Source organism: Aedes albopictus, chromosome 2 (genome assembly GCF_035046485.1).
Source record: "Aedes albopictus strain Foshan chromosome 2, AalbF5, whole genome shotgun sequence".
NCBI classification, from domain to species: Eukaryota; Metazoa; Arthropoda; class Insecta; order Diptera; family Culicidae; genus Aedes; species Aedes albopictus.
Genome location: NC_085137.1, coordinates 64,789,572 through 64,816,623, shown reverse-complemented (window position 1 = coordinate 64,816,623; position 27,052 = coordinate 64,789,572). Strand labels below are relative to the sequence as shown.

At 39.0% G+C, this 27,052-nt stretch overlaps 1 protein-coding gene across 1 annotated transcript in view; it reads right to left on the bottom strand.

The window, feature by feature from the left end:
• The window catches only part of LOC109419307 (neural-cadherin), a 363,889-nt gene that overhangs the window by 264,721 nt on the left and 72,116 nt on the right, over positions 1-27,052 (bottom strand). The window contains 1 exon segment of the mRNA XM_029871312.2: positions 11,547-13,315. Coding sequence (XP_029727172.2) covers positions 11,547-13,101 — 1,555 coding nt within the window. The 5' untranslated portion in view covers positions 13,102-13,315.

The window sequence follows — 27,052 nt, the reverse complement described above, 5'->3', positions numbered from 1 at the left end:
TAGCTGTTAACTGACTGCTACAGCAATGCAGCCGGTATGGTTTAAATTGAAAGCTCATTGTCAACTGGACCTCTCGTTGCGTTGTCACTTGCACGAGATGCCATCGGTTTACCATCCTGATGAAGACACATCATCTTGCGGTTCATTAGAGCTGCGTGCCTTTCCTATGCATACATGTACGAACGGTATATTTGTTCAGTTATGATCCAATTTGCATCGATGGAAATGCTTTCGGATGGAGACAGATGCCAGAACACGTATCATCAAACGCAGCTGGTATTTGTTGTTATCAACTAGATATCATCATCACTTGCTTCGTTCCTTGCCTATATGCGATAGTACCACCAACAATCAAACCTAGGCATAAGACTTGCTCTGGCACAGTTTGGTGTTTGTGTGTGTGTATGTTTGCGAAAACTATCCAACGCTTTTCTGACAAGTGTACATGAGACAACACGCTCATTAAAATTAATGAACCATGTGCGAGCATGTGAATACGGGAAATTTAACACGAGTAGATGATAACTATATTAACGGCGGATGAAGATATCTTCGCATGGCGGAGGAAACTTGTGAGCAATAAATGTATCATGTTCTTATTCCTGGAGATTGGTACGTGTTGATTGAAAAGGTCATCTGATTGAGAGTATCAGACTCATTTTTCTTGTTAAGAAAACATCCGAAACTTTGAGATCAACCAAGCTTCTACAATTATTGTATCTCCAGGAGTTTTCCTGGAAAACTTCTAAGATCATTCTAAGGGAATTCCTGTAGATATTTTTAGATCACTTTCTGAAAGTGTTCCGGAAACAATTCCTGGAAGTATTCAGGATGAAGCTTTTATTGTTGATATTCCTGAATTTATCCTGAAGATTATTTTTTGAGAATGTTATGCTTGGGCTATTTAGAATGAATATCTTACGCAAAATCCTGGAGATATTCCTGGAGAAAAGCTTAATCGCAGGAGTAATTCCTTGATGTACTGTCGGAGAATTTTTAGAAGTTTTATTAGGAAATTCCTACAGATGTTTCTGATGGAATATCTGGATGCATTCCCAGGCATCTAAGTTATCCCTCACTCACGCGAGTAACGCTCTATCACACCGTGATATTATCCGGATAAGCTCCGGTTCTCTTACGTGATAAAAGTTTGCTCTCTCCAATTTGCGCTCACTTACAAATCGTAGGTATCCACTTCCAAAAAAAAATGCTTGCTCGCTCAGTATGCACCAACCCAAGTTTTCATCTGGTTGACGACTGAGCGGTGCCGTGTTATCTAGATGGCCATGGAAACAAGTGCGTTTCATGTGAACACGGTATTACAAAACGTGAAATTATTGATCTTGTGATACTCGCGATACTCTCAGACGGAGTGAAACATTTGATGGTTTGTTGGTTATCCGTGAGTTGTGGATAGAGAGAAAAAGAATAATCGTGAGTGCTGGAATGAGAGACTTCTATTTTTCATCTCAAGCAGTAAAAATTCATTATAAATCTTCAAGCTATTCTTGAAAAAGTAACTGGAAGGATTCCTAGAAAAAATGAGAAATGCTTGGAAGTAGGATGATTCTTAAATTGAAGTTGTCTGAAATTTTAACGACTAAGCTTTAAATTGCTTAGTTATACAATACTTGGCTGTTAAAGCAAACCACCAAATGTCATACAACAAACGCCATATCTTCCATCGCTTGATTTATATCACGGTGCAATTATACTTCCACCGGCTCTATAATGTTGAAGTCATATCTCTCAATCTGGTACTCGATATAGAATAGATAATCTCCTTAATTCCCAATTAAAGCATAAACGCATATTTCCCTCCAGATTATGCTTGTCCCCCTATTTACCATTCCGACTTATCTCTGCCTATACCCCGGCTACCGAATCCGAACATTGAGCCCAGTGAGACCTAACACTGAGCCATGGGAACCAAAGCCTCCCAACCAACCGGCCGTCCACTCTGCCTAGATTGAACCGCATCATCGTCGACCGACCGTTTCTCCTCTCTTCACCACCATCGAACACAGCTTCATCATCCTCATCACCATGTCATCTGCTGGTTTCCGAAAAACCTTGAGCCGTCTACCAGAATTGTGTACCTCCTCAGTTTGGCATTCGAAAATAGATCCCCTGTGTGGTGCGTTTGATGCTTAATACGGTTTTATGACCGCCAAGATCACGACGGCTAGCTACGGCTAAAGGAGAGAAGCACACAATGGGGAGCTGGAATACAGACTGAAGCTGCAGGGCCGTCGCACCGCGCCGGTAATTGAGACGGAAGAAACGCTCGGCTGGTTGGGTTCTTGTTTTGTTTTTACTGCCCAATCGGTAAACATTCCGTAGGGTAGGCGGACCACTAATGGCGGAGAGGAGTGTTTTGATTAAGTGAATGAAAGATTTGTCTTACTCGCTGAGTAGAGAACATTAGGGAATTCTAGAGCAATTTGTAATGTTATGTGACAAAATTTAAGAAAAAAAAATGTACCGCCTGATTGTTTTTTCAATATAAATTTTCGACATGTTTACGATATATGTATGTCCAGGAAAAAAATGCTGGTTTAAGTGTTTATTAGGACACACTCAGCCAGACGCTGACTGGTTCACCTATCCCTGCGAGAAGGTTTCTATCAATTCTTGGAAATCTTCCTCAATACCATCAGAAATCTTGAAGTGAAATTTTCTCTAACACTCAAATATCCAACCTCGTGTTTACGCGGGATACAGATTGAACATTGTTGCATTTTTTTTCAATCCAGTTAGGTAGCACCTACGAGTTATGCAATCTAGCGCACTGTGTCGCATTATCTTCGGAACACTCAATTCTATCACCTTATGCCTGGCGTCCACGCACCAATGTGTGAGAACCCTCTGCCAACCATTTCCCACCAACACTCCGACATGATTTTGTACAGACGCAGAGGTATATTCGGTTTGCTGTAGTTACATTACTTGCTTTCCCTTCCCCACATTGACCTGCAATCTGACATGGCAGGCGTCATTGTCGCCTAAAAAAATAGAAGACTACTAACACTCACACACTAAAGATGCCTGCTAGTCCCCGGCAGATATCTTATTGGTCCCTTGTGTAAGTGTAGCTGACAGTCTTATTTGCGATCACAGTTTTTGACACCTTTTCGTTGATATTCGGTTGCCTTTGACATTCGCAACACAAGCGATCAAATTACTGTACGAAATAAAAATGTCGAATGAACACCCTTGACCACGATAGCGTCTTCGGAAAACGGTTCGGTTTTTGTTATTCCTGTCTTTTTCCATAACGAAAGCCAGCCCTAATATGTGTGTGCTGGCCATAATACCTATGCGAAAGGCCAGAACTAGACAAATGTCATCGTGACAGACGACATCGATTTGACCCGTTTTTATGTTTATTGATCTTCGTTCTACCGCTCGTGATATGTGTAAGAGATAACGGTAGCGCACGAGTGTAGCAAAACAAGAACGCTGATCGCCAGTTTGACGGCTGGGACAACAAGCACCATTTTGACAGCTGTTGGAATTGTTAGCACTAACTAAATACGAAAGTTTTGAATACCACCGCAACAGCCCAAACCCAAACGTATCAAATTGGATCACCCCAGCCACTTCTATATCTACCCCGAGTATAATCAGAAATATTAAGTGAAAAGTGAACAGAAAGTGAAAACAAAAAGAAAGTTCCAAGTGAAGTGTAAAGTAGGGTTTCAATCCAAGTGTGCAAGCTCGAGTTGCAAGTACATACGTGTTCAGTAAGGAAATCGTCTTACTTGTTTGAGAAGTGTTCTTTCCAAGCCAAATGCCAGGAAGGGAGTATAAGTTCTACAAAGTTCTCTATCGTGTGCAGCATAGTTGTCCCATGTTTTATGGGAATCCCTATTCAGATGGAATACCTATGCTGCACAGCACTCGGCAGTACTTTCATCCCAACGATTACCCTTATCTAATTATACAAGCTAATGTGGAGCGAATTCTAGAAACAAAATCAAGGTGCTTCAAATGGATTCCTAGAGAACATAATTTGACCCTTCTAGTCGGATGTCATCCCAATGATCCAGTCACAGAGGTAATACACGTCAAAGTACCAGTTTCGTTTGCAATGAAGTACAAAATGTCATCAGTTCAATACTCGAAATCAAGTCGGTCGCTAAGGGCTGTGGTAGCATCAAGTCCAAAAAACAACGGATTTCGGTGTAGAATCATATCCTGTTTGATTGGAAAACAATCCTTCCAAAAGGCCCTAGCTGATCTGCCGTATCTACGCTACCGGACATATGAAGAGCCTGCCATACTACAAGCAATAACACAGCAGCGTATCTGAACCTCTGGTCGTGTGCCTCATCAATGCTGCAGTTGACAAGACTACTCGAAAACATGCTAGATAGTGAATTGCGCAGGTAAACTTCGTAATCGAAAGGATGATGAATTTCATGAGATTATCAAAAGCATAAGCTGACGTTCCAATCATGGGAATCAATACTGATCGTAGTACGGTTCAGAAGAAAATTTCAGTCACGTTCCGCTCCACCAAGTTTCAAGGCACCAGCAATGGATCATTGAATACTTGGTGACCCCAGGGTGACACCGTTTGTATCTTCTACAACGTTGAAGTCAGCGAAACTGGCATGTGACATCATTCATTTTGTGAATGTTTTCACATTCCAGAAGAGATCGACATATTTATCGCAGGAGAGCTATACTTTGACATTCTCAGACATTATCGCATTGATCGGGGCGACCGCCTACCCACTCTTTACGTTCCAGTCTTGGGTGAAGTAACAGCTACAATTACCGCTCCAGAAACATCAGAATCAACAGAACGTCACTCCAAAATTTCCATTGTCGAAAACGCCTAAGAGCTTGACCGCCCAGGAAAACTTCGATGTGGATCACATGTTTCCGGAAGTTGAAATGAAAAAGAGCCTCATCAAACCCAAGAACCTCTTGCAATTCATGATCGCTCACAGTGAATGCCGAGAACACAAATGGAATTCGACTTCAGATGAATCTTCGCAACGTTAGCCACCAGGACGTGAAGCAAATGCTCAAGGTTCTTGCTGGCTCAAACGTTCCCTAGCACGTTAGTTTCCATATGGTCAATACAACAATCTAATCTTCAACCAATGAATGTGTTCTGTTCTGAGGTTAAGCGCCCACAAATATTTTCTCCACTATCTCCATCCAACACACTTGGAAAGTTAAGCCCGATAGTGATGAGCCCGATAGACAACGAACCCCAACAAAGGTGGATCAATCTCAAAAGCACCTCAGTTGAAGCCTGTCCAAGTGCCCAGAGACATTCTGTTTCCCGATGTGCTGGTACACATGTTACAAGAACCACATGACATTATTGCAATCACCGCCTACGGAGCAAGTATCTATCTACTTAACGCATACATCTTTATTTATTTATTATAGCGTTAGCGTTAGCGTTAGCGTTAGTGTAGTTACGGTATACTTCGTAGATTGGATACTAACAACATTCATGTACCTTTTGCTAATCTTGCATGGATTGCTTTTCGGAACAAGGCTGGGGAGTTAACTTCGCTCCAATCTTATACAAGAATACCAAAAGCACAAATGTCATTATTCCCGGCCACGCCCATCTTTACCGTAACTTGGGATAGGGGAAGGAAATGTTGATGTAGCACTTATATAAGAGGCCTCCGACTCAGTGACACTCCCATAAGTACTACGGAGTGGGTGGTTGGGAGATGTATTATGTAGGTCAAGGATTCGCCTGAAAAGCTGGCGATGGACCCACGGCATTGGTTGTTTAGTTGGTTAAAATTTAATCTTTTGAAAGCCGGCAATCAAAAGAGATTTTTTTCTATTTATTGTTTAAATAATTATGTTCCTGCTCAGTAAGAGGCCCAAGCAGAACCGATCCCTCCAGGGTCATCGGAACATCACAGTAAATGTTTGAAACGCGTGAAAAAAAAAAACAAATTTGGCGATCCGGAAAAAAAACTCAATTATATAAAAAAACGCGAAAACAACGAAAAAAAAACATCTCAATTTATTAAAAAAAAAAACGTAAAACGAGTTGAAGAAAATAAAATCAAAAGATATTTTTTCTATTTATTGTATAAACAAGTATGTTTCGGCTCAGTGCGAGGAACAAGCAGAACCGATCCCTCCAGGGTCATCGGAACTTTGCAATAAATGTTTAAAACGCAAGGAAAAAAAATTGGTGACTCGAAAAATAACAAAATAAAAGAAAAAAAAATTTTTAAAAAAAAATCGCGTTACACAACAACAAAAAACATCTCAATTTATCTAAAAAAAATAAATAAAACAAGATCGCGTGAAACGAGTAAAAAAAACCATGATTGGCAATCCGAAAAAAAAAATCAATTTTTCTAAAAAAAAACGCGTCCACACCTGCGACATTACGACACTCGGCTCGAAGAAAAACGACGCGGATAACGTGGTCTACCCGCCACCGAATGATATGGCGATCTTGACCCTTAAAAAAATAAGAAGGATGTTTCGTCGTCCCGACTGCAGGGTTGCCCGCTTGTACATCTGAAATAGAAAATAGTATTAAAAGGTGATAGGCTCACAACAGTTACATAATTTTCGAAAATAAATCTCTCTTTACATAGACAAAAATTACCTGAATCCTCCTGAAACAAATGGTTTATTAGCAATAAAAAAACATAATACAAAAAAAAAAGTAGAACAAATTATGATCTTGGAATTTTTTTGCATTTAAATTGACAAAGCTAAAAAACTACAAGATCAGAATTTGTTATGGTAGATCTTACACCGTAACGCACCATTATAAGGTGATCTACCCACGTTACGGGGCTACATCTTTATTTATTTATTATTATTACATAAACAGACTTATTGTCCCAATGATGGTTTTTACTTAAAAATAACAACAAAGCTCAGTCATATAACAGTGAAAAAATAAGTATAACAAAACAAAACAACTACAATACAATTCATTCCACTATCCTGGGGTGAGTTCTTCGATAAAATTACGACGAATGGTTTACCTGGGAAGATGGAAGTCAAAACCTGACGCTACTCTGTTAAAACAGCGTTGCAGGCCAATCATTGCGCTGTTTTGTCCAAAAAGAGTTCGTCGGAGCGGCAATCGTAATATGGCATTAGCTCGTAGTCTTCTGCTGCCAGCACTATTGTCGATCAGTGCAAGAATAGCAGGACAATCTATTCTCCCTTGCATCCCTATTAACATCTCTGCGTGTTTGTAGCGTTTCGAGGTGTATCAATCGACATCTACTATGATAGCTCGGCAATCGGTGAGGGTCACGCCAGGGAAGCCTGCGAAGTGCAAAATGGATGAAACGACGCTCAACCGATTCAATCCTTTCTATGGCATTCTGATAGTGTGGAAGCCAGACAGCGGAACAATATTCTAGAGTCGAACGAACGAGAGAGCAATATAGTGACTTAAGACAGTAGACGTCGGTAAAGTCCTTGGCAATACGGAAGATGAATCCTAGAGTCCTAGAAGCCTTCGCGATAATATACGACAATTGGTGTTTGAAAGTCTGCTGAACATCCAGAATTACACCTAAGTCTTTCACATGGTCAGCTCGTGTTCTGTCCCGTGTAACTGATAGTTAAACAGGATTGGCTGTTTTCTCCGAGAGAATGAAATAACGGTGCATTTTTTCAGGGTTAACTACCATACGGTTCAAACTGCACCAATTCGCGAAGGCATTCAAATCGGCTTTAAGCATCATAGCATCACAGATAGAACGGATGCGCAGCAACATTTTCAAAACGTCTGCGAAGCTTAATCGTGCGCCTTTGATAACGTAGTTGACATCGTTGAAATACATCAGGAAAATTAGGGGACCCAGATAACTTCCTTGAGGCATTCCAGAAGTAGCCTTGAAAGTTTGCGAGATATGCCCATCAAGTCCAACCTTCAGTAAGCGTTCTGTGAGGTAGGAGTAGAGCCAGCGTAGTGTCTGGCCGCCGATCCCAAGTCTCTCAAGTTTAGCGATCGTCACAGCATGATTAATCTTGTCAAATGTAGCGCACAAATCCGTATAGACCACATCTGTTGGGGCTTCTTCAGCCATACTGTCCGTAATGAGAGATGTAAGGTTCAAGAGATTGGTGGTAGTGGATCTACCCGAGATGTAACCATGTTGATTTTCACTGATGTACGGCTTGCAATGAGACATCAGCGGTTCCATAACAATAAGCTCAAATAGTTTCGAGATGGCGCAGAGAGATGATATTCCTCGGTAATTATTGACAACAAAACACTAACCCGATAGGGTCGACTAATTCGTCAAATTAGGAAAGTTTTTAGGAAAGATGATTGAATACCGTCGGCCCTGGATTGGTCGATGATTTCAATTATCTGGCTGCTCTCACAATCGTTGTATCGTCAACACCAATCGAGGTTAGTACATCACCGTTCAGTGGAATATTACTACCCAGTCAACCAGTGATTGTATAAGATGTTGCATAAAATGTTAGAGTGGAGGCGATATGCGTACATTTTACATGCGCCTAAATGGAGGCATGCACGCATATGGCCTCCACTTTATCATCTTATGCAACATCTTATACGAATACTGGTTGGCTGGGTAGCGGCCAGCGCTACATGCTCTTCGAGTAGAACCTCCTCGCTGAACACACAAGCAAATTTACTGGCGAAAAGACGACACACATCGTTTCTATCAGAGGCCACTCGACCTTCAAACATCATTGTGGAAGGCAACGCGGACTCCTTTCGTTGTTAATTCACATATCGCCAGAACGCTTTGGGTTTCGACTTCAGTTTTCGTTCGATGTGTTGCTGATATCTTCTAAAACAGTGCCTGCTAGTGTTCTTATATTCGTTGTTCACCCTCAAGTAATGGTCACGGAGAAGCAGCGTTCGGCGATCCTCTGAATTACGCCTCCAAAGCAGCAGGACATCCAAGGTTGATACACAATTTAGTACAATTTGATCCGATTTTCTCCAGTTGTACGGCTCAAGGCATTCTATTCAGTTTGTCTAAATACTTTTGAAGCAGGATTGCAAGACATAAGTTAGTATAGTTAGTTAGTTTACTTCGTCATATGCGCTAATTCCCGTCATATCAAACGGGAGATACCAAACAATGATAGATATTCCAACCCATCTATGCCAATGGCTCATCAGATGAAAAAAGATGTAGATAATCAATAAGCCTCTATAGCACTGGAAAGATAATCATTACACGAAATTTCGCGTTCCAATTTCTATCCACTTACGAGATGAAATTTTTTATCGTTTTGCGTACGACGAAGGCAACCGCACCAAAAGTAGAAAAATTAGCCACAAAATGTCAATGTCGCGAGTATTCGTGTGACCAACATCTAGTTTGCTACGCCTTTACAGCGTCAGTACCGGTCCTAAAAGTGTCAAACCAGTTTTTACAACCAAAACAAGAGATCCACAACAACATCTGTATTCTAAAATGATGGATAAATACAACTGAGGTATGAAATAAAATACATTATTTTACTGGCTACAGTGCCATTAGCGATCTAATTTCTCATACATCTACTGCACCAAAGCAGCAGCTAGCCGAACTGTTCTTCATCACAATTCAATTTTCACTTCGTCAGATTCAGTTTTTGAACCAACCTTCAAGTCACTACCCACAAAAGCTCTGTGGCACTTCACATTTGAATTTCACTGCTGTTGAATTATTATTTCTTTATTAGTAAGGCTTTCAGCCACAAGCTGGTTCACCTCCTAACTGCTGCCGAATTAATTAATTAAATAAAACACATTTTCCTAGTCGGTAAAATATGAACAACAAGTTGTCATCGTCTATGGAGGATTTTTGATCATCCGTTGTACCATAGTTTCACGTAGAAGATATGCCGAGAATTGAATTCAAGTTGTGCCAGAAACAGACGTTGACTAGACGGAAACAGAATTCGAGAGACAGCTATTCAGTCTTATCATTTTAAGGAAATTATAGTTCTTTCACATTACTTTTTATCTGATATGGAAGAATACCAAATTGGCCATGAGACATTAGGCAAGGTGTAAGATTAAACTCGACCATTGTTGATCGATGCTTAATTAGACGGGAATAAGATAAAAACCACACATACCATGTAATTATTATGCGTTGTTGTCACTATACGTGGTACTTTAATATTGTTGACAACTTTTAATGGTACTGACGTGGCATTTTTTTTATCAACCTCCATGTTGTCTTCCTCTGTTTAATAGATGTTTAATAAATCAAGATAGTGGAATTACAAAAAATAGCTTTTCAGTACTATTGGTGCACTTACCCTGTCTATGGGATATTGCTCAGAGAGGGAATGCAAATGGGGCCTTTCAGATTTCGTTGAAGCAAGTTATGTTATTATTCTAACCAGAATGTAACACAAACATAGTTTCCCAAGAAAATATCTCACTCCAGTATTTCATCTGCCGTGGTTTTGTTGTTCTACACACTACTGCCAACATCTGGAGCCCTTTTGATAGAAAAGAACAAATGTGGTGTGCCTCGGTCCACGTTGCCTGGCTAGACGCTACGCTCGTTGGAAGTGCATCGACTCGTGTGAGAAAACTTCATCGTTGCGTTCAGATCAACGGACAAAAAAAATGCTCAACGATGATGATCCGTCAAAGGTTTTATCATGACATTTTATATCGAACATGCTCCCATTTCGATGGAAGTATGTTTTCGCTGGAAGGATTTCCAGAACAAACAACCACTTGAAACTCGTTGCCGGAGCGCGGCGGGTTCAAACTCCCAAAAACGAGACATCACACTATATCGTAAACATTTGGCACACAACTCGTAAAACATTGCACTTTGCGTCCGACCGTTCGTCGTCGTCGTCGTACATTGAGGACCCCGGAAAACATGAAGTGGCGCCCATCAACGGTGCAATAAATCTGTCCTCGCATTTCGCTCATCACGAGTTTGTAGGCATGCCGTTGACATTTTACTGTCCGCGAAAATCGCTTCCGAAGTGACACATGCTCTCATCATTCCGGACGTAAAATCCGCAACTTATAGCGCAATCCAGATCCCGAGAACATGTTCCCGATTTTGGTCGGTCGGTTGACTGGAATGTCCTCTCCTCTTTTTTCGGTAGAAAAAAACTGTCCAAAGTAATAAATCGCTTGCTTCGCGCTCGGTAGTTTTGCCCATTCCCTCCTGGAGTGCTACCAGAACCAGACCATCAGGCTATTAAACTTTATGTAAAACATGGTTCCAGGAGCAATAAAGGCATCCAATCGAAAGTGGGCCACAACCGCAGCGAGAGTGGAACGCAAAACGCACGGACGCCGATGCGACGCAGGAAATAGTACGACTGAAAGTATGCGGTGGCAATGCCATGCTGGTGGAATTCTATAAAATGTTTTTCGGGTGGTGGGTAACCGATTGCGGATTTCGCAGAACAGGCGATGGCAGTAAATGCCTTGCGGAATGGAGGGTCATAAATAATTGAACTCAAAGTATGAATAATTTCCGCGCAATTGAATGGGAAGGTGAAGTGGAATGGCAGTTTTTGTTTGAGACTTGCACTTCTTAGGAATAAAATAAAACACTCACCTCCATTGCCCTGATTGCTGATGATCACCCAGAAGTCGATCGTTTTCTCCGGCCCGAGCTCCTCGTAGTCCCACTTCTTCTTGACCCGCACGGCCCCATTGGTTTCCACCGTAACCCACGGATTCTCATCGCGAATTTTAAACGTTTCCTTATCGGTTTCCTTCTCCAGCTGGAACACATTCCGGCCCTCGGTGTCCCCATCGGCTTCGGTAAACTCGATCCGCTTGGTGGGCCGAACGGCTCGTGTTACGCGACGTTTATCGCGACGGTGCGAGTGCTGGTACTCGTGGGCCATGTGCTGCATTACCACCGGGATGGGATCCGGAGCGACGAATTCTATGAGGACCCGAGCAGGTTTTTCACTTTTGAGACTTGGAGAGCGGATGTCGTGCGCTTCCACGTCGATGAACAGCTCGGACATATCCGGTTCGCCGGCCAGCAGAAGTTCACCAGTTTGAGGGACTATGACGACCGTGTTACTGGGGTTAGTGAGGCGGTATGCGATTTTGTCCCCGTCAGCGTCCTTGGCTTCTACTTTACCGACGCGGGTAAATCGTTCCCAGGAGATTGTCTCGTTGCCGTAGTTGTTGGTGCTCTTGACGCCGTTCACAGTGAAGCGGTAGTCAGGTTTGGTGAAGACCGGGTGGTTGTCGTTGACGTCGAGGATTTTAACCTGTAACTTAACTTGAGCTTTGTTGATTTTCTTGGGGTCTGTGGCTTCGACCACAATCGTATACTCGTCTTGGGACTCGCGATCCAGGGGTTTGTTGGATACGAGCCAAACACCGTGCTTTCGGGTGTCGTCGATGCGAACGGTGCGATGGATCTCCCCGTTGCTACTATCCTCCAGTGCAAACTCGTGACCGTGGTTCCCGTTAGCGATCGAGTAGATAACCGATTTGGCACCGCGCGCGGAATTTGCCTGTAGAAGCGGAAGTTCACGAACTCGCGTACCGGCGTTCTTGTTTTCGAGTAATTCACCGACCGTTTCACCGAGAGTACTGGGGAAGTGTAGCATGTCTTTGCGATTCATGATGTACAACTGTAGCTGGTGTGTGGCAGTGGAGTTCGGGGTCTCCTCCAGGACGACCAGTTTCACCGGTCGATTGACTAGCGGGGAGAGATCCGAGGTCGTCATGACCATACCGTCGTCCAGGACGGTGAAGTATTTGGAATAATCGGTCTCGAGCAGCCGATAGTTGAGCGGCTTCGACGAGTAGGTCGAGATCGACGAAAATGGAGAATTTGGACTGGTGAAGTTTGCGGTGAACTTCTGAATGCTGTAGCCGGGATATGTATCATGGGGTAGCACTATGCTAACGAAGTTGTTCGCCGGATCGAACTTAAACTCTTCGCTGCTCGAGCTATGATGGCGATGGTGCTTACACGATACTAGGACAACATTAAGGTTAAACACTAACACTAATACGATGGCTAACATTGAAACACTGAATAATTTAGATCGATGGCTGCGTTGCGCTGTGGTCGGCCGATTTTCGACCGTGGCCGGACAGCTCGGTCGCCGCATTTTGCCGGCGGACCCGAGATACCACATTTTTCTGGTGTCTTGCACCTGTACACTTACACTAATTTTCCTTTTCCCTTATTCTAATTCGATTCTAGATATTCATTCACTTGGTTCACCCACAGCAAACCGACACTAACGGCTGTCGATAATCTTACAAACTAACACTTTACTCGCGAGCCCTTGAGGCATCTTGCACCGAAGTCTGCTCCGTCGTCGTCGTTGTCGAAAATGATGAAATCACCTGCAAAGGGAAAAGAAGAGAAAAAAAATTAAACCACAGGTAAACCTTCCGCTGATCGATCATAATTCGGTATGATGAAACTGAGATCAAAACATGAGGGGCGGGTGTAGAGAGTTCAGGTGCAGATCAAACCTCAAGTGGTTGATTGACCTCAAAAAAAAAAAAGTTCGGATATCCACAGAGCACAGGAAACCACAGCTGATTGATCAAATTGGGTGGGTTTGAACTTTTAATCTCACCTTACAGCTCTAGTTCCCGGTCCCGCAAAGATAGATGACGACCATTTAAATTCGAGATAACCATGAGAGTCAATGGAGGGCAACGAGGGATAGCAATCGACATCTTGACTGTGTGGAGCGTGGATCACGTGGCCCGGACATATCGGATGGAATTAAATTCCATTCGGTACGCCCGTTTTGCGTTTGCGTTCTCTCACGTGGAATCCAAGAATTGAATTATGAATGTACATCGCGAGAAACGAGAGCAATGTAATCCAGTGGGGCGAGCGAGAATAGGCGTAGCTGGGATGTTGCAAGAGGAGGCAAGGAGTGGCCTGGGCCTGAGTCGGTATAGCTAAACTAACATATGTATGTTTCAAATTAGGCCGGAACAAATCTCATTTTCTTCTTTTGTCACAATACTCCTTGGCTCGCTAAGGGGGAGGACAATAAATAATAAATGTATTTGATGCAGAAATACCCAGACAATTCGGCAAAATCTATAAACTCATCGGATTTATTTAGAAATTTTCTGTGCAACTCTAATTTCACCTTAAAATTTTTAAATTTCTTGAATAATTTATTAGTGTCCCCCTCAAAATGTTGAATTTCGACCAAAATTTTCCGAGGGGGCGTTGACATAAGAGAAAATCAAAATTTGTGTCAGCCTTAATGTATCAAACAATTATTAATGAGGGAATTGAGGTTTTATTTCTGCCGATAGTTTCGAAAAAAAATCATGTTAAATCTGACAGTTTTTTTACCCCTACTTGAAAAAATGTAGAAGAAACATACATCCGAAAAGTTTTTAATAAATGTCTTATAAGAGCTTGGCCAAAATGTTTCATATTTTGTTTTTTAATTTTGTTACAGTAACCTTTTTGAAATGCATTTCTTACCTCAGATAACTTAAATAAATATGCTTTGCCAAAGTTCTTCCAAAAGTTATACAAGCAATTCTTTAACAAAGAGCTTTTACAAAAAGGTGTATTTATATTTTTTTTATTGGAAAATTGTTTGGATTTCTTACAAAATTGTTTTGTGAATTGCTTTTATAATTCTAATAAAATAAACACAGCGTGTCTTTCGGGAATTTCTTCAAAAGTTATTTTTATAAATTTCGACCGTTTATTGTTTAATCCATGAATAGTTATTTCTTTTTTTTCTAAAATGTCTTAAAGTTGCTTACGGCATTTTAACTAGAAATTCTATCCGCCATCTGTTTTGAAATTTCCAACACAGCTATGTTCGGGATTCGCAATATTCTTTGTGAATTCCTTCAGTTACTCATTTGGATATTTCTCATCCACTTTCTTCGGAATTCAGAAATTCCAGATTAGAGTTACTGAAGAAATTATTAAACAAATCTTTTTCAGAGAGCATTAAGTATTACAAGAAAATATTCGAAAGAATCGGAAAAAGGGAGTTGCCATTTCAATTTCTTAAAGATTTTTTATAGGAACTGTTGTAGAAAAAATCCGAAAATTTGTCAAAGAAATTCCCAAAGAACTTGCTGTAAGAATGTCTTTGAGAGTTCGTAAAGAAATTTCTGAAGGAATATCGAATTTTTGAACGGTTTTTCGTAGACATTGCCAGAACAATTGCCATAAAAATTGCTAACGAAATTTTTCAAGGAAAAACTTGAGGAATTTCCAAAGGAATTGGCTGAGGAGTTTTCCAATCTATTTCCGAAGGAATTGCAAAAGGAAAAAGAAATGAATTATATATTCACCTGAGAAATGTTCAAATTATGAATAATACAGAAAAATTGTTTTTTTTTCTGAGGATCCGCATCATTTGGCCAAAAACGGAAAGATTAATTTAAAAGATCATGTCACTGTTCTTTGTATTATTATTACTTGGAAGAATAGCCTTTCATTCGCAAGAAAAGTATCTGACAGAAAGAATGGCCTGAAGGAAATATTTCTGATGATCATTTTGGCAGCTTTAAGCCATCATTTTTGTTCTTTAAGCACTTCCACAGTTATTACTTGAAGGGCTTTCTTTGCCTGCCATTGCATGAATTTGTATATTGTGAGGCAAGTACAATGATACACTATGCCCAGGAAGTCGAGAAAATTTTCTCGGCCGGAACGGGAATCGAACCCGCCGTCTCCGGATTGGCGATCCATAGTCTAAACCACTAGGCTAACTGGAGACCCTGAAGCTCTAAAAATATGAATAAAAATCATAGAAGCTCAATTGTTTTCTTCTTTAACTTTCTTTTTATTCGTGGATTTTAACTTATGCCAGCTTTTATGAAAATTTAAATGAAATTCCTTTTGAATTCTTCTGTACTTTATGGTTATTAATTTTATTCTTTCAAAAACTACTCCGGCAATTCTCTCAAAATTTTTTTTTTACAAATTCAATTTCAAAGTTAAATTCTATCGCAGATGAATTCAAAAACTTATCAACAAAATTTCTACCTATATTTTTCAATACTTCATTTTATACTTTTTTCCCGAAATTTCATAAAAAAATAAAAAGTCTTTTTGCCATCTTTTTGGACATTTTCAAAAAAGTTTCTTTTTTTTTGTTCTTTCGCAATTTTTTTTGTAAGTACTTTCGATCATTAATATAGATGTTTCTCATAAATTTCTTTGGAATTAACGAAATACCAATTGGAGTTGCTGAAGGAATTTTTGAACAAAGTCACTTCAAAAGTAATTTATAAAAATTGCGATTGCCAAGTGCGTATCTAGAAATGGCTATATTAATTTTCAAATGATTTTTTTATAAAAAACTACTATGGTAAAAAATCGAAAAAATTTTCATAAAACTGTATGGAAAATTCCCAATGTAATGCACCGAATTAACGTTTTTTGCAGCAAAAAAAAACTTGCAATCTCTGTTACCGTTATTTTTAGACGCTTGGTGTCTTTAATAAAGTTATTTGCAATAGTTTGGTAGGTCTACGACTTAGATCAAATCAGAACAAAACTTTTTAATTTAATGTCATATGTGAAATATCTTTTCAGCAAAGTTGTAGATGTGATTTGAAAAAAAAAATGAAGACACATGATGTCTAGCTCTTAAGCTAGACGTTCAAAGTAGGTTATTTCTTAGTTTTGACTTGGGGTGGTCTCTCATAAAACGGGATTTTAACAATAACTTTTTTGTTTGATTTTTCCGAGGACATTTGAAGAGCGAGTGATAACGCATATGTATATGTTCTGAACATTATTGCATGTTTCGAGGTCCTGTCATTCACATGTTATGAACAATTTTGACTAAAAAAACTACATCGAAAAAACCTATATCCTATTGAGTAGTTACGATAGAAAATAAGTTATTTAGATTATATTTGAAAGGTCATACATAAAGCCAAATTTGGAGCAAAAATTACAAAAACGTTATTTTTTTTAAATTAGAATAGAATAAATCGATTTCCAAAATCCCTTCAAAAAATATATATAAAAATATATTAAAAACAACATATAACTCACACAATTTTAAAGATAGGGTCATACTGTCTTTGGTGAAATTGTAGGTTTCAAGCATACATACAAGTTTTCCATACCCGACTTTTTTGTAAAACGCAAAACAAAAGCAGATATTGATAATTTATTTTTTTAAGAATATAATCATTCTGATTTTCTAAAAAAAATGCAAGTACCCCTTCATTTACAATTTACAATTTTAAGCTTTTGGTTAATTTTTTACAAAAAAAGTCGTGCATGGGAAAGTTGTAGGTTTGGTAGAAACCTGCCATTTGACCAAAAATAGTGTGACCCTATCTTCGAAATTGTGCGAGTTATATGTTATTTTTCGTTTTTTTTTTAAGGGGATTGTTGCAGTAGAGAGTAGTGTGCGCTGGTTTTGCTTGATTTTAGTGATTTTTTTTCTTCTCTCTGCTGGGCTCCGACAACGGAACGCCCAGCATTCAGTAGTGTGCGGTAGTTCGACAGCAGCACAGCCTCGCGCGCCAGCTTCGTAAAGCCAGAGTTGCAGTAAAGCCACCCAGTCGGCGCGCGTGTGTTCTTTATTTCCGCATTTTATCATTATAAGCTGGTGGTGCCTTCAGGGAGTACCAAATCGAAGTCTTGGATGCTTTCGACTGCTGGAAGTTTGTACCGGGAAACGCTTCAAATACTGAAAGCCGAAAAAGTTTCGCGGCACAAATCGAAGTCGCGATTTAAAAGCATTCGCGTAGATGCAAATGTAAGGATACATTACATATACAGCTAGTTTATGGCACGCGTGTGTTAGAACCGAAATAAGTTCCGTTAGGGGTGGTTCGGTCGTGCGGTAGCTAAAGATCGGAGTTGTGCGGTAGCTTTGCAGCTAATCATCCAAATTAGTGCTCGCTTGCCTTTGTGATTAGTTCGACGTCGAGATACACAGCCAACCAGCGATGGAGACACATAAATGGGTGAGATCGTTTCATGCTATTATTTTATTGTGAATGTTCGTTGTAAAATCTACGTCGTAGACTTTATTTTGTATTCTCTAAAGCACACTTTGTATAGTCCGTCACTTCAAGTAACGGCGCTGACTCTTTTTTTTTTTGCAGACTTGAGTTTTGAGAAGAAACATTGATCGATTGTCTGACGTGAATGATCCGTTGTTTGCTTTCCGCTAGAAGCTAACAATAGCGCGAAAGTCTTCACGGCATGATCCAAAATCAAAAAGTTATGACCAAAGTGAATCATGATCCTACGATACATTCTTTAATAAATTGCCGGGCTAATGATGTATTGCACGTGAAATGTTTGGCACCATCATGGAGAGACATCTCAACGATCAACTTCATATCCTTCAAAGTGACTGTCGACACAAAGTTTCGAGATTCAGCATTCAGAGCTTCAAATTGGCCAAGCGGAGTACGATGTCGTGAATTCTGTGACTTATCTGGATCAGTATGATGGCCTTCAAACCGAACAACTCAACATTCACTGTAATTACAGTTTTTTTTACAAATTTGTCGTAAACTGTGTAGGGAAAAATGTATAATGTTATTGTATGTTGTTGCTTCTTGTTTTTTCTTGTACGTTATCGTTTGGTTTTGTAAACATTTGTTAGTTAGTTAAAATAGTCTGTGCGACCTATCAGGTCGAAGATGAAATAAATAAATATAACTCTAAGCGTCGCGTTCAGTTCATTCCTGTGCGGATTGAACTAAAGACTTCTACTTCATATTGTGGTGGAGACGCGCGATAAGATTTTCTTGGACAGACTTGTTAGAATCCCAAAATGACCGACTTCGGCACCTACTCAAGATTTCGAGCGCACAAATCTCTTCGTAAACAAAACTAGTGCACTTGAGGGGGTTAGAAGCAAAGGGGTGTAAGTGACAGAAACCCACTTTCGAGTAAATGAGGTTTAAAGTTTTTCAACAATTTTTCATCCCATACAAAATGTATGGAGTGTCAAAATTGACCCAATTTTCTCCGATTTATTGTATTTTTTCTAATCATCGCAAAAACATTTTTAAAAAGGTTTCTGAAAGCTTGAAATCTGAAGAATTTTTTAATATGCTTAGCTCAAAATCGATAAAATGGTCACTTACACCCCTTTGATTCTGGGCCCCTCACTTGATCTTCTTATTTTAAGCTTATTTCAAGTGAGCAAGAACAGAATAAGGTGGGCCCGTGGCGTAGTTGGTCACACGTTCGCTTCATATGCGGATGGTCATGGGTTTGATTCCCAGCCCCGGCACTTGCAATTTTTCGTCAGTTGCTCTTCCCCCGAGAGCAACTGACACTGACCCTCTTCTGAGCCCCATGGCTCAAACGGACCCGCATACCTGGACATCGGTGAACTGCTACTCATAATGGACCCCCAATCGGACTGGAAAGGAACAACGGCCATCCATCTTCATCCGTGTGCTCATCATTCTACTAGGTATAAAGTAGAAAAAGTGAAAGCAGCAGAAAGGCAACCAAATCGATAAAGTAGAATAGAATCTAGGCGCTGTACAAAATGTAAGTGCAGCTGTCAATTGAAATTGCTCACGTAGTGCCCCAGTGGACAATAGAGCTGTAAATTAGGTTAAGTGATTAAGAATAAAAAAAAAAAAGAACAGAATAATAAAATGCACTGTTGTTTGAAGCTTGCTTATTGAGATTTGTGCGTCTGAAGTTCTGATGCACTATTGAAACGGGATTTCAAGACGTTTGTCCTTAAGTGAGGAAAAATGGTCGAGAGTATCGTGTTGTTCTTTGCTGTGCATGCATCGCTCCTGTATGGAGTGAGTATCGCAGCATAAACGTCCGCGTTCGTAATTATCTCGCGCGAAAACGAAAACATTAGATGCGCGGGTGTTTAGTATGTATGTTGTAACATGTTGTGAATTTATATGGTTTGGTTTATTGATGTGTCCTTTGTTGCGTTCAGTTGATTCCTGCGTGGAATGGGCTTAAAGTTTCTACTCCCTGATGGGGTTGAGACGCGCGACAAGATTTCTTTTATTAGATATGTTTTCGTATAGAAAAGTGGACGATTGTGCGCGAAAGTTAGTGTTTATTAATCCATTGTCAAATTACATCACCAACCATAGGGGACTCCAAGATTGACAATGTACCCTACCCTACTAACAAAAATCCCTTCCTGAGACAAACGTGGAGATGCAGCGATTCGCGGTCTTTATAACAACGTTTGTTTCACTAACATTCCCTCCCATTCTCGATGACCGCAAGGACGTGGCCGGCGCCGTTATTGACCTTACTATAATTGAGAGCTCTCGAACTGTGCACACTGAGAATAGTAAGCTAGACCCAATCCCTATTCATTGGTTCCTTGTGCAATTTCGATTACTTTGGTCAATCACGTGTGGTCATCTATGCTCATGCTCATTTTATGGGGATTTTTGAAGTAGATTTATTCTAATTTTAAATTACGTTCATTTTTGTTTCCAAATTAAAAAGTTTTATTCCAGATTTGAACTAAGACGTGGACCACCCCAATAAAAAAAATGGAAAAAGATGCAGCAAACAATTGCAAAAAACATTTTTCAAGGCACCTAACTTCTAAAATTAAAGATAACAGAGATATAAAGTTTCATCCCGCTCAAACGTTGATTCTGACCATTGTGGAATAGCCGACCAAGTTTCCTTTGAAGTTGCCGAAGAAATGTTTAAATAAATTGCCGAAAGGATGAGGGAATATCGGAAAAATATTCCAATGGATTTGTCGCAGAAATGCCTTTTTCAAATGTCAAATCCTTAGGCCGAAACGACGGAAATGTAGATAAAAATCGTTCTTGATTCGAAGACTGAGAAAGCCATCCCCATTTCCATCAAGTTTCCAGTCGTAAAATACTAATGTCAATAGAAATTTTCGCAAGAATTCACGAAGAAATTTCTTGTCGACCTCCAAAAGAATATGCTGAAGTTATTTTGGAAAGGATTCCCACAAGAATTATACGATAAATTAGAAAAAAAAAACATCCGAACGGTTTTTCTAAAACAATGCCAGAGCCTTTTCTAAAGGCGTTGCTAAAGGACTCCTCCTCAAGGCGAAACTGAAAGCATTTCCTCACTTATTGGTTTTTTGATTTTTTATTAAATAACGAAGCAATATTTTCAAAATCGGTTTTGGTACACATGTAGAGTATGGATCGAGATATCTTCTGAATTTTTTTGAGGTGGAAAATGTTTTTCGTTTTTGCAAAAACCATTTTTGAACAAAATTTCACAAAAAAATTGTTTCTGCAAAAATGGAAAAAAAATTTCCATCACAAAAAAAAAAACAGAAGATACCTTGATCCATACTCTACACAGCAAAAAAATATAAAAGCTAAGCAGCACGTAAATTGAAGATCAACTGAAATTTGCGGCAGAAAAATGTAAATCACCAACATTTAACGTCAGCCGAGCAGCCCGCTGCTGGTCAGACGGTTTGTTTACAGATTTTAAAGCATATTCGCTTTAAATTTACATGCGTCTGCTATTCTTTATTACACCAACAAACCTAACCTCAAAATGACTGACAATTCACAGGTCATTTTGACAGATGTAACATGAGCATGAAGAAGATGGCAACAAGATCGATAAAGTAGAATACATGATCCGTCTTTTTCATGCATGTGTGTGATCTGTCAAAATGACTTCAGAAGTGTCAAACATTTTCATGGCTAGCCTTGTTGGTGTAATGAAGAATAAATCATGCCAGCCACTCTCCGTCATCAGCTAAACGAACGGCTGCTCGCAGCTGTGGCGGTTTCCCCGTTGTCTCTCTCAGTACTCTCTGCAGCAGCCGGAGCATCTTGGGAATGCGTGTATTATGGTGGAAGCAGTTTAACTTTGACTGTCTGCTCTTCAACAAGCTGAGATAGCCGATAAAGCTCGGGCGTGCGTTCCGAGTTCAACAGTTCATTTTTTCTTTATATTTTGTAACAGATATCTGCTTTTCCTTGACTTCCTTGGGCATAGAGTATCTTCGTGCCTGCCACACGATATACACATGCAAAATGGTCATTGGCAGAGGAAGCTCTCAGTTAAAAACTGTGGAAGTGCTCATAGAACACTAAGCTGAGAAGCAGGCTTTGTCCCAGTGGGGACGTTACGCCAAGAAGAAGAAGAAGAACAGATATCTGCAATGTAATTTTAAGATCGCATATAAATTTCCATCATATATGACGGGGTCCTTTTGTTACATTCGATCCGTCATAATTTTACAGGTTTTTTTCGAACTGTGTACATGTGTAAGAATACCGATTTTGAAAATATTGCTTCGTTATTTAATAAAAACTCAAAAACCAAAAAAAAAAAAAGAGGAAAAAATGCTTCCAGTTTCGCCTTAAGGAATTTAAATAGGAATTGGCAAAGGAATCTTCAATGCTTTTTCTGAAGGAACTACAAAAGATATTTTGAAAGAAATACTTAATAAATTTTCAAATAAGGCCGGAACGAATCTCATTTTCTTCTTTTGTCACTTTGCTCGTTGACTCGTCAAAGGGGGGGATAATAAATAATAAATGTATTTGATGAAAAAGTACCCAAACAATTAGGCAAAATCGTAAAACTCATCGGATTTGTTAAGAAATTTTCTCGACAACTCTAATTTCAGTTCAAAATTTTTGAATTTTTGAATAATTTATTTGTTTCCCCCCTCACAATGTCGAATTCCGACCAAAATTTTGCGAGGGGGGGGGGGGGGTGACATTAGAGAAAATCGAAATTTGTGTCAGCCTAAATTCCAGAAAAAAACCTTTAAAACATTTGGCTGAGAATTTTTCCTCGAGTTCGAAAGAAATTACTGAAATCATTCTTTAGGAAAGCAGAAACTTTCGCCTTCAACGTAAGAATGTAAACTGTCTAAAATGATGTGTTGAAGCAAATTAAAAAAGGTCACAATTTGTAATCTTAAATCAGTTTTTTTTAGTGTGTCTTAAGTCCCTATTTAATTACTGGAGGGAAGTGTCCCCTGGTCTCTCACCTCTAGCTACGCCAATGAGATGCGAGAAAAATAGATGGGGAAACGACGGACGCCGAGCATGTTGGAATTATACTTCTGGCAGCTGAACAACAACGGATGGATCGATCATCATCGATACATAGCAGAAGCAGAAGCATCGTCAAAATAAAATTGAAAAATCGAACGAAACAGCATCAGCAGCACCAATCGATGTAGAATTTACCGGAAATTAGGCGAGCAAATTAAAGGTCAGATACCTTCCTCCGAGAGAACTAATTTGGCAGATATTGCTTTGTGTGTACGATTCTGATAGGCCTCGGATGCTATTTTCTACTTCAAATCAACTCGATGCTTTTTGGAGATTCAAATATGTTTTTCCTAAAACAGAGGATTTTTGGATCCTCTTTCATCATCATTTAACAATAACTCAATTGATTTTCTGCAGATTTTTCTGTAGAGTAATGCGGGGCAAAAGTTCGCACGGGGCAAAAGTTCGCAGTGGGTCTTTTTCTGAGCACAAGTTAAGAACCCAAACAAATCTGTATGGGTTTGACACATAATCAGGTCAGTTACTCGTCAATAAAAATTGGATTGATTTCGTTATGGTTTGGCAGAGTTATGCAAAAAAATGTGTTTCGAGGTGTTTTGATAGAATTTTTGGACCTGTTGGAATAAGAATTTGTAGTAACAAGAAGAAGAAAAATCTCATAACCTCTTGACGTCGGAGAATCGTTATTCCATAGTAGTTCGAGAGGTGCACTCGAATAAACAATAAACTACTAGTGCTTCTTGCAGAAAGGGACATTGTTAAAACCTCTACAGTGGGGCAAAAGTTCGCAGTAGCTGTGGGGCAAAAGTTCGCACTAGATTTCTGAATCTAGTACATTAATATAATTACAGAATCTTTGAAGCAATGAAGATTTCGTATAGAAACTACTATATATGTATAATATGTGTAGTATGCACCCTGAAATCGTTCCGGCAGAGGGTTTGAACATTGTTTTGTGAGAAGTTCCATTGTAAGACAAACATTATGTTAACCCATTAAAATCAAGAAATGAAAAATGCTCAAAAAACATTTTTAAATATTTTCTACGTCATCCTCGTCGTGTTTTTTCGTATGTTTCTGAAGTTCTTATGTTCATCTACTCTACCGGGGTCTTTCATAGCTTAGTTTGTAAATTGACAGCTATAACTCATCACCATACTGACGGGGATAAGATTCGATTACGGTCCTGTTCAACAGTTTTGCTGCATATTTGTTTTTTTTTTTCATGTATTTTGTGCAACATGTATCTCTATGATTACCCCACAATGTATTTTGGCAACTTTCAGTAGCGCTGGAAAGGACAGCTCTTAGTTAATAAAGACTGCCCCAGAAAGTATGGACGCACCTAGTCCTCAGTTGTCTGGGCCTGATCGATGGTTCTTGTTTCGGGCTCTGTTTTGTCTGTTTCTGCCTACTATAGGATCGAAAATTCAAACGTTCTTTGTCACGATGAACATTGGAATTCGAAATGTTAACTTTTTTGGTCATACCCCGCTCTGTGTTTGTTAGAAGGTTTTTTGTTATGCTCAAACATCTTCATTATTTGTTTATCCAAACGAGGGATAGCAGGAGCTTTATTTTTTACCCAATTTTTGCCTATGCTTTAACGTGTTATTCCCATCGTGGTTGCTAATTGCTGGTTACACAATTTTCTAACTTACTCCCACCATATTTCGTTCTTTTCCTAAGTGACCTTTCAAACTCTGTACATCGTTTGTGCACATTTTTTAAATGATGTTCCGTTGAAAGTTCATGTATTTTGAAATACACTGTTGGAACCGCAAAAACCGTCATACAAATGCTGAGAAAATGGGTTGACCAACAGGATGTAGCTTTCAAAAAGAACTAGTCATCAATAGTTATGAAATGCCAGTATTTTCTTACTGCGTCCATACTTTCTGGACCGGTCTTTAGTTATGGAAGTTTTCATAAAACACATTCTATACAAAAGCTGAACACCAGGTCGTATTCCAGTTGGGCCGTAATGCTAAAAACAGAAGGAAATCAGTTTTCATGGCTAGATTGACAAGACGAACATGAATTAACATGCAATAAAAGAACATCACACGAATAAACTACCCAGTACAAGGTGCGAACTTTTGCCCCACATAATGCGAACTTTTGCCCCCACTATGGGGCAAAAGTTCGCATTGGAGTACTTGTATTAAAAATTGTATTACTAAAACTACAAAAGTAATGCGAAAAAATCTAGTACTACATCTTGAAGGCAACATGATAGGGACCCTTTTAACGAAGAAAAATGATATTGTTTTCTTTTCGTTTATTAGTTATTTTGTGAAGTCTGTTAGGTGCGAACTTTTGCCCCGCATTACTCTACAGGCAAGATACACAGTACAGAAAAATACAGATTTTTAAAATGTGATACAGATTTCTCCAAAAAGAATAAAATTTGAAGTTATTTTTAATAAATTTAATAAAAACTTTTTAAGCTGCTACTTGAACTTAAAAGAATTTTTGAAAATTTGTTCATTTCCATACATGTTTCTGAAAAATAAATACCAGTAAAAAAAAACAGCCAAGACGTAGTATGTTTTTTTTAGTTTTCAATAAAATTTAGGACTCTTGGTGTCTACTCTACCCTCAAAAACGGCGATAAAGAAAAACCTAGGCTCAGTGTACCAGTTATGGCTATAGTACCTCAAATTCGCCATAGTCGATTTTTAACCTTTAATGATGCAAATCAACAAGAAAATTTTTGTGAGCAACAGATCACGTTCACAAAAGATGATTGCACTCATTTAAACTTCACAAATTGTTCAAATTACGATAGAAATAAATAATATTGCTTAATTTTTCGGCTTCCTTGCACCCTATTTCGCCATAGTGTACCAGTTATGACTATTCCCATAAGGAATGCATGTAAATAGTGCGAAGTGGAACCCAAATTAACAAATGTGTCCATAACTGGTACAGGGTTCCTATCATTGGCACACGCCGTAATAAATACTAAAAGTAGTTTTGGCTCAGTTTGTTTATTTTTCCTGTAAAATATGAAAACTTATCAATCATTTGACATATCGATGATATTCGACGGTCTTCTTCTTATTTTTGTAGAAATAGTTCTTCTTAGGTAGTGCGATAATTGGTACAGGCACCCTATATTGATACAGATTTTTAATAAAATGAACTGGCATCCCTGCTAAGGATATTTGTCGAAAATCATAAAATTGTCTAGTGTAGCCGTTGCTTGTACGGTAGAAAGTATTTTCGGTCAGCCGAGGATAGAGATAAAAAGAGGTTGAAGTGTACAATAAAAAGAAACTCGGGCGCGATCCTTTTTGGCAGTTCTTTTGTTTTTTTTTCTCGGATTTGTGCTTCGTAAGAAGGCGACCCAGCTTCATCAGTTTGCTGTGCATGGTGCAATTTTCTTGGAGTCAATTTCAGAAAATTTTCTGAAATTCATCAAAGTTTTATAAAAAAAAAAAAACGTTGGAACGGAACACTTTGAGAACTTTTTTGTGATTACTGGTGGATCTCGAGAATTTTTTAATGGTTTGTGGTATTAAGTACAGAATTCTTGCAAGAATTTCCGTAAAACATCATGGAAATATTGTGGTAGAAATTGTGAAGAGTTAATTCTAACCTTATTTTACGCGGTGTTTCTTAACAAGTCGTAACGTCTTAAAAACGTCTGAAATCCCCGATAATCTGAAGACATTTTTTTTTTAAATTACTAAACATTTGTAGCCGGTTTGAAGTAGATATTATTTTAAGATCTATATTGTAGACAAATTGCTGGAGAAATAACTGATAGGGTTATAAACTTGAGAAAAGTATTTTCCAGAAAATTTCAGAAATAAAAAAAACGAAAAGCTAGTGAAATTGAAATGAATTTCTATAATTTTTTGTTTTTTTTTTAATTATTAACGTGTATTTTAACTAATGCTAATTCTACACTTATTCTAAAAATGATTCCAGGTTGAATTTCAAACTGAACTTGTAGCAAAACTCCTCACAAAGTACTTTAGTAAGTTCAACCTAATCAATTTACGTAGAAGTTTTCAAAAGTATTGGTTCTCTGTGCAATTCCGCTAGCTCTGGTCAATCACGGATTAGCAACTACGAAGTGTACGGTTCCCAATGCTCAAG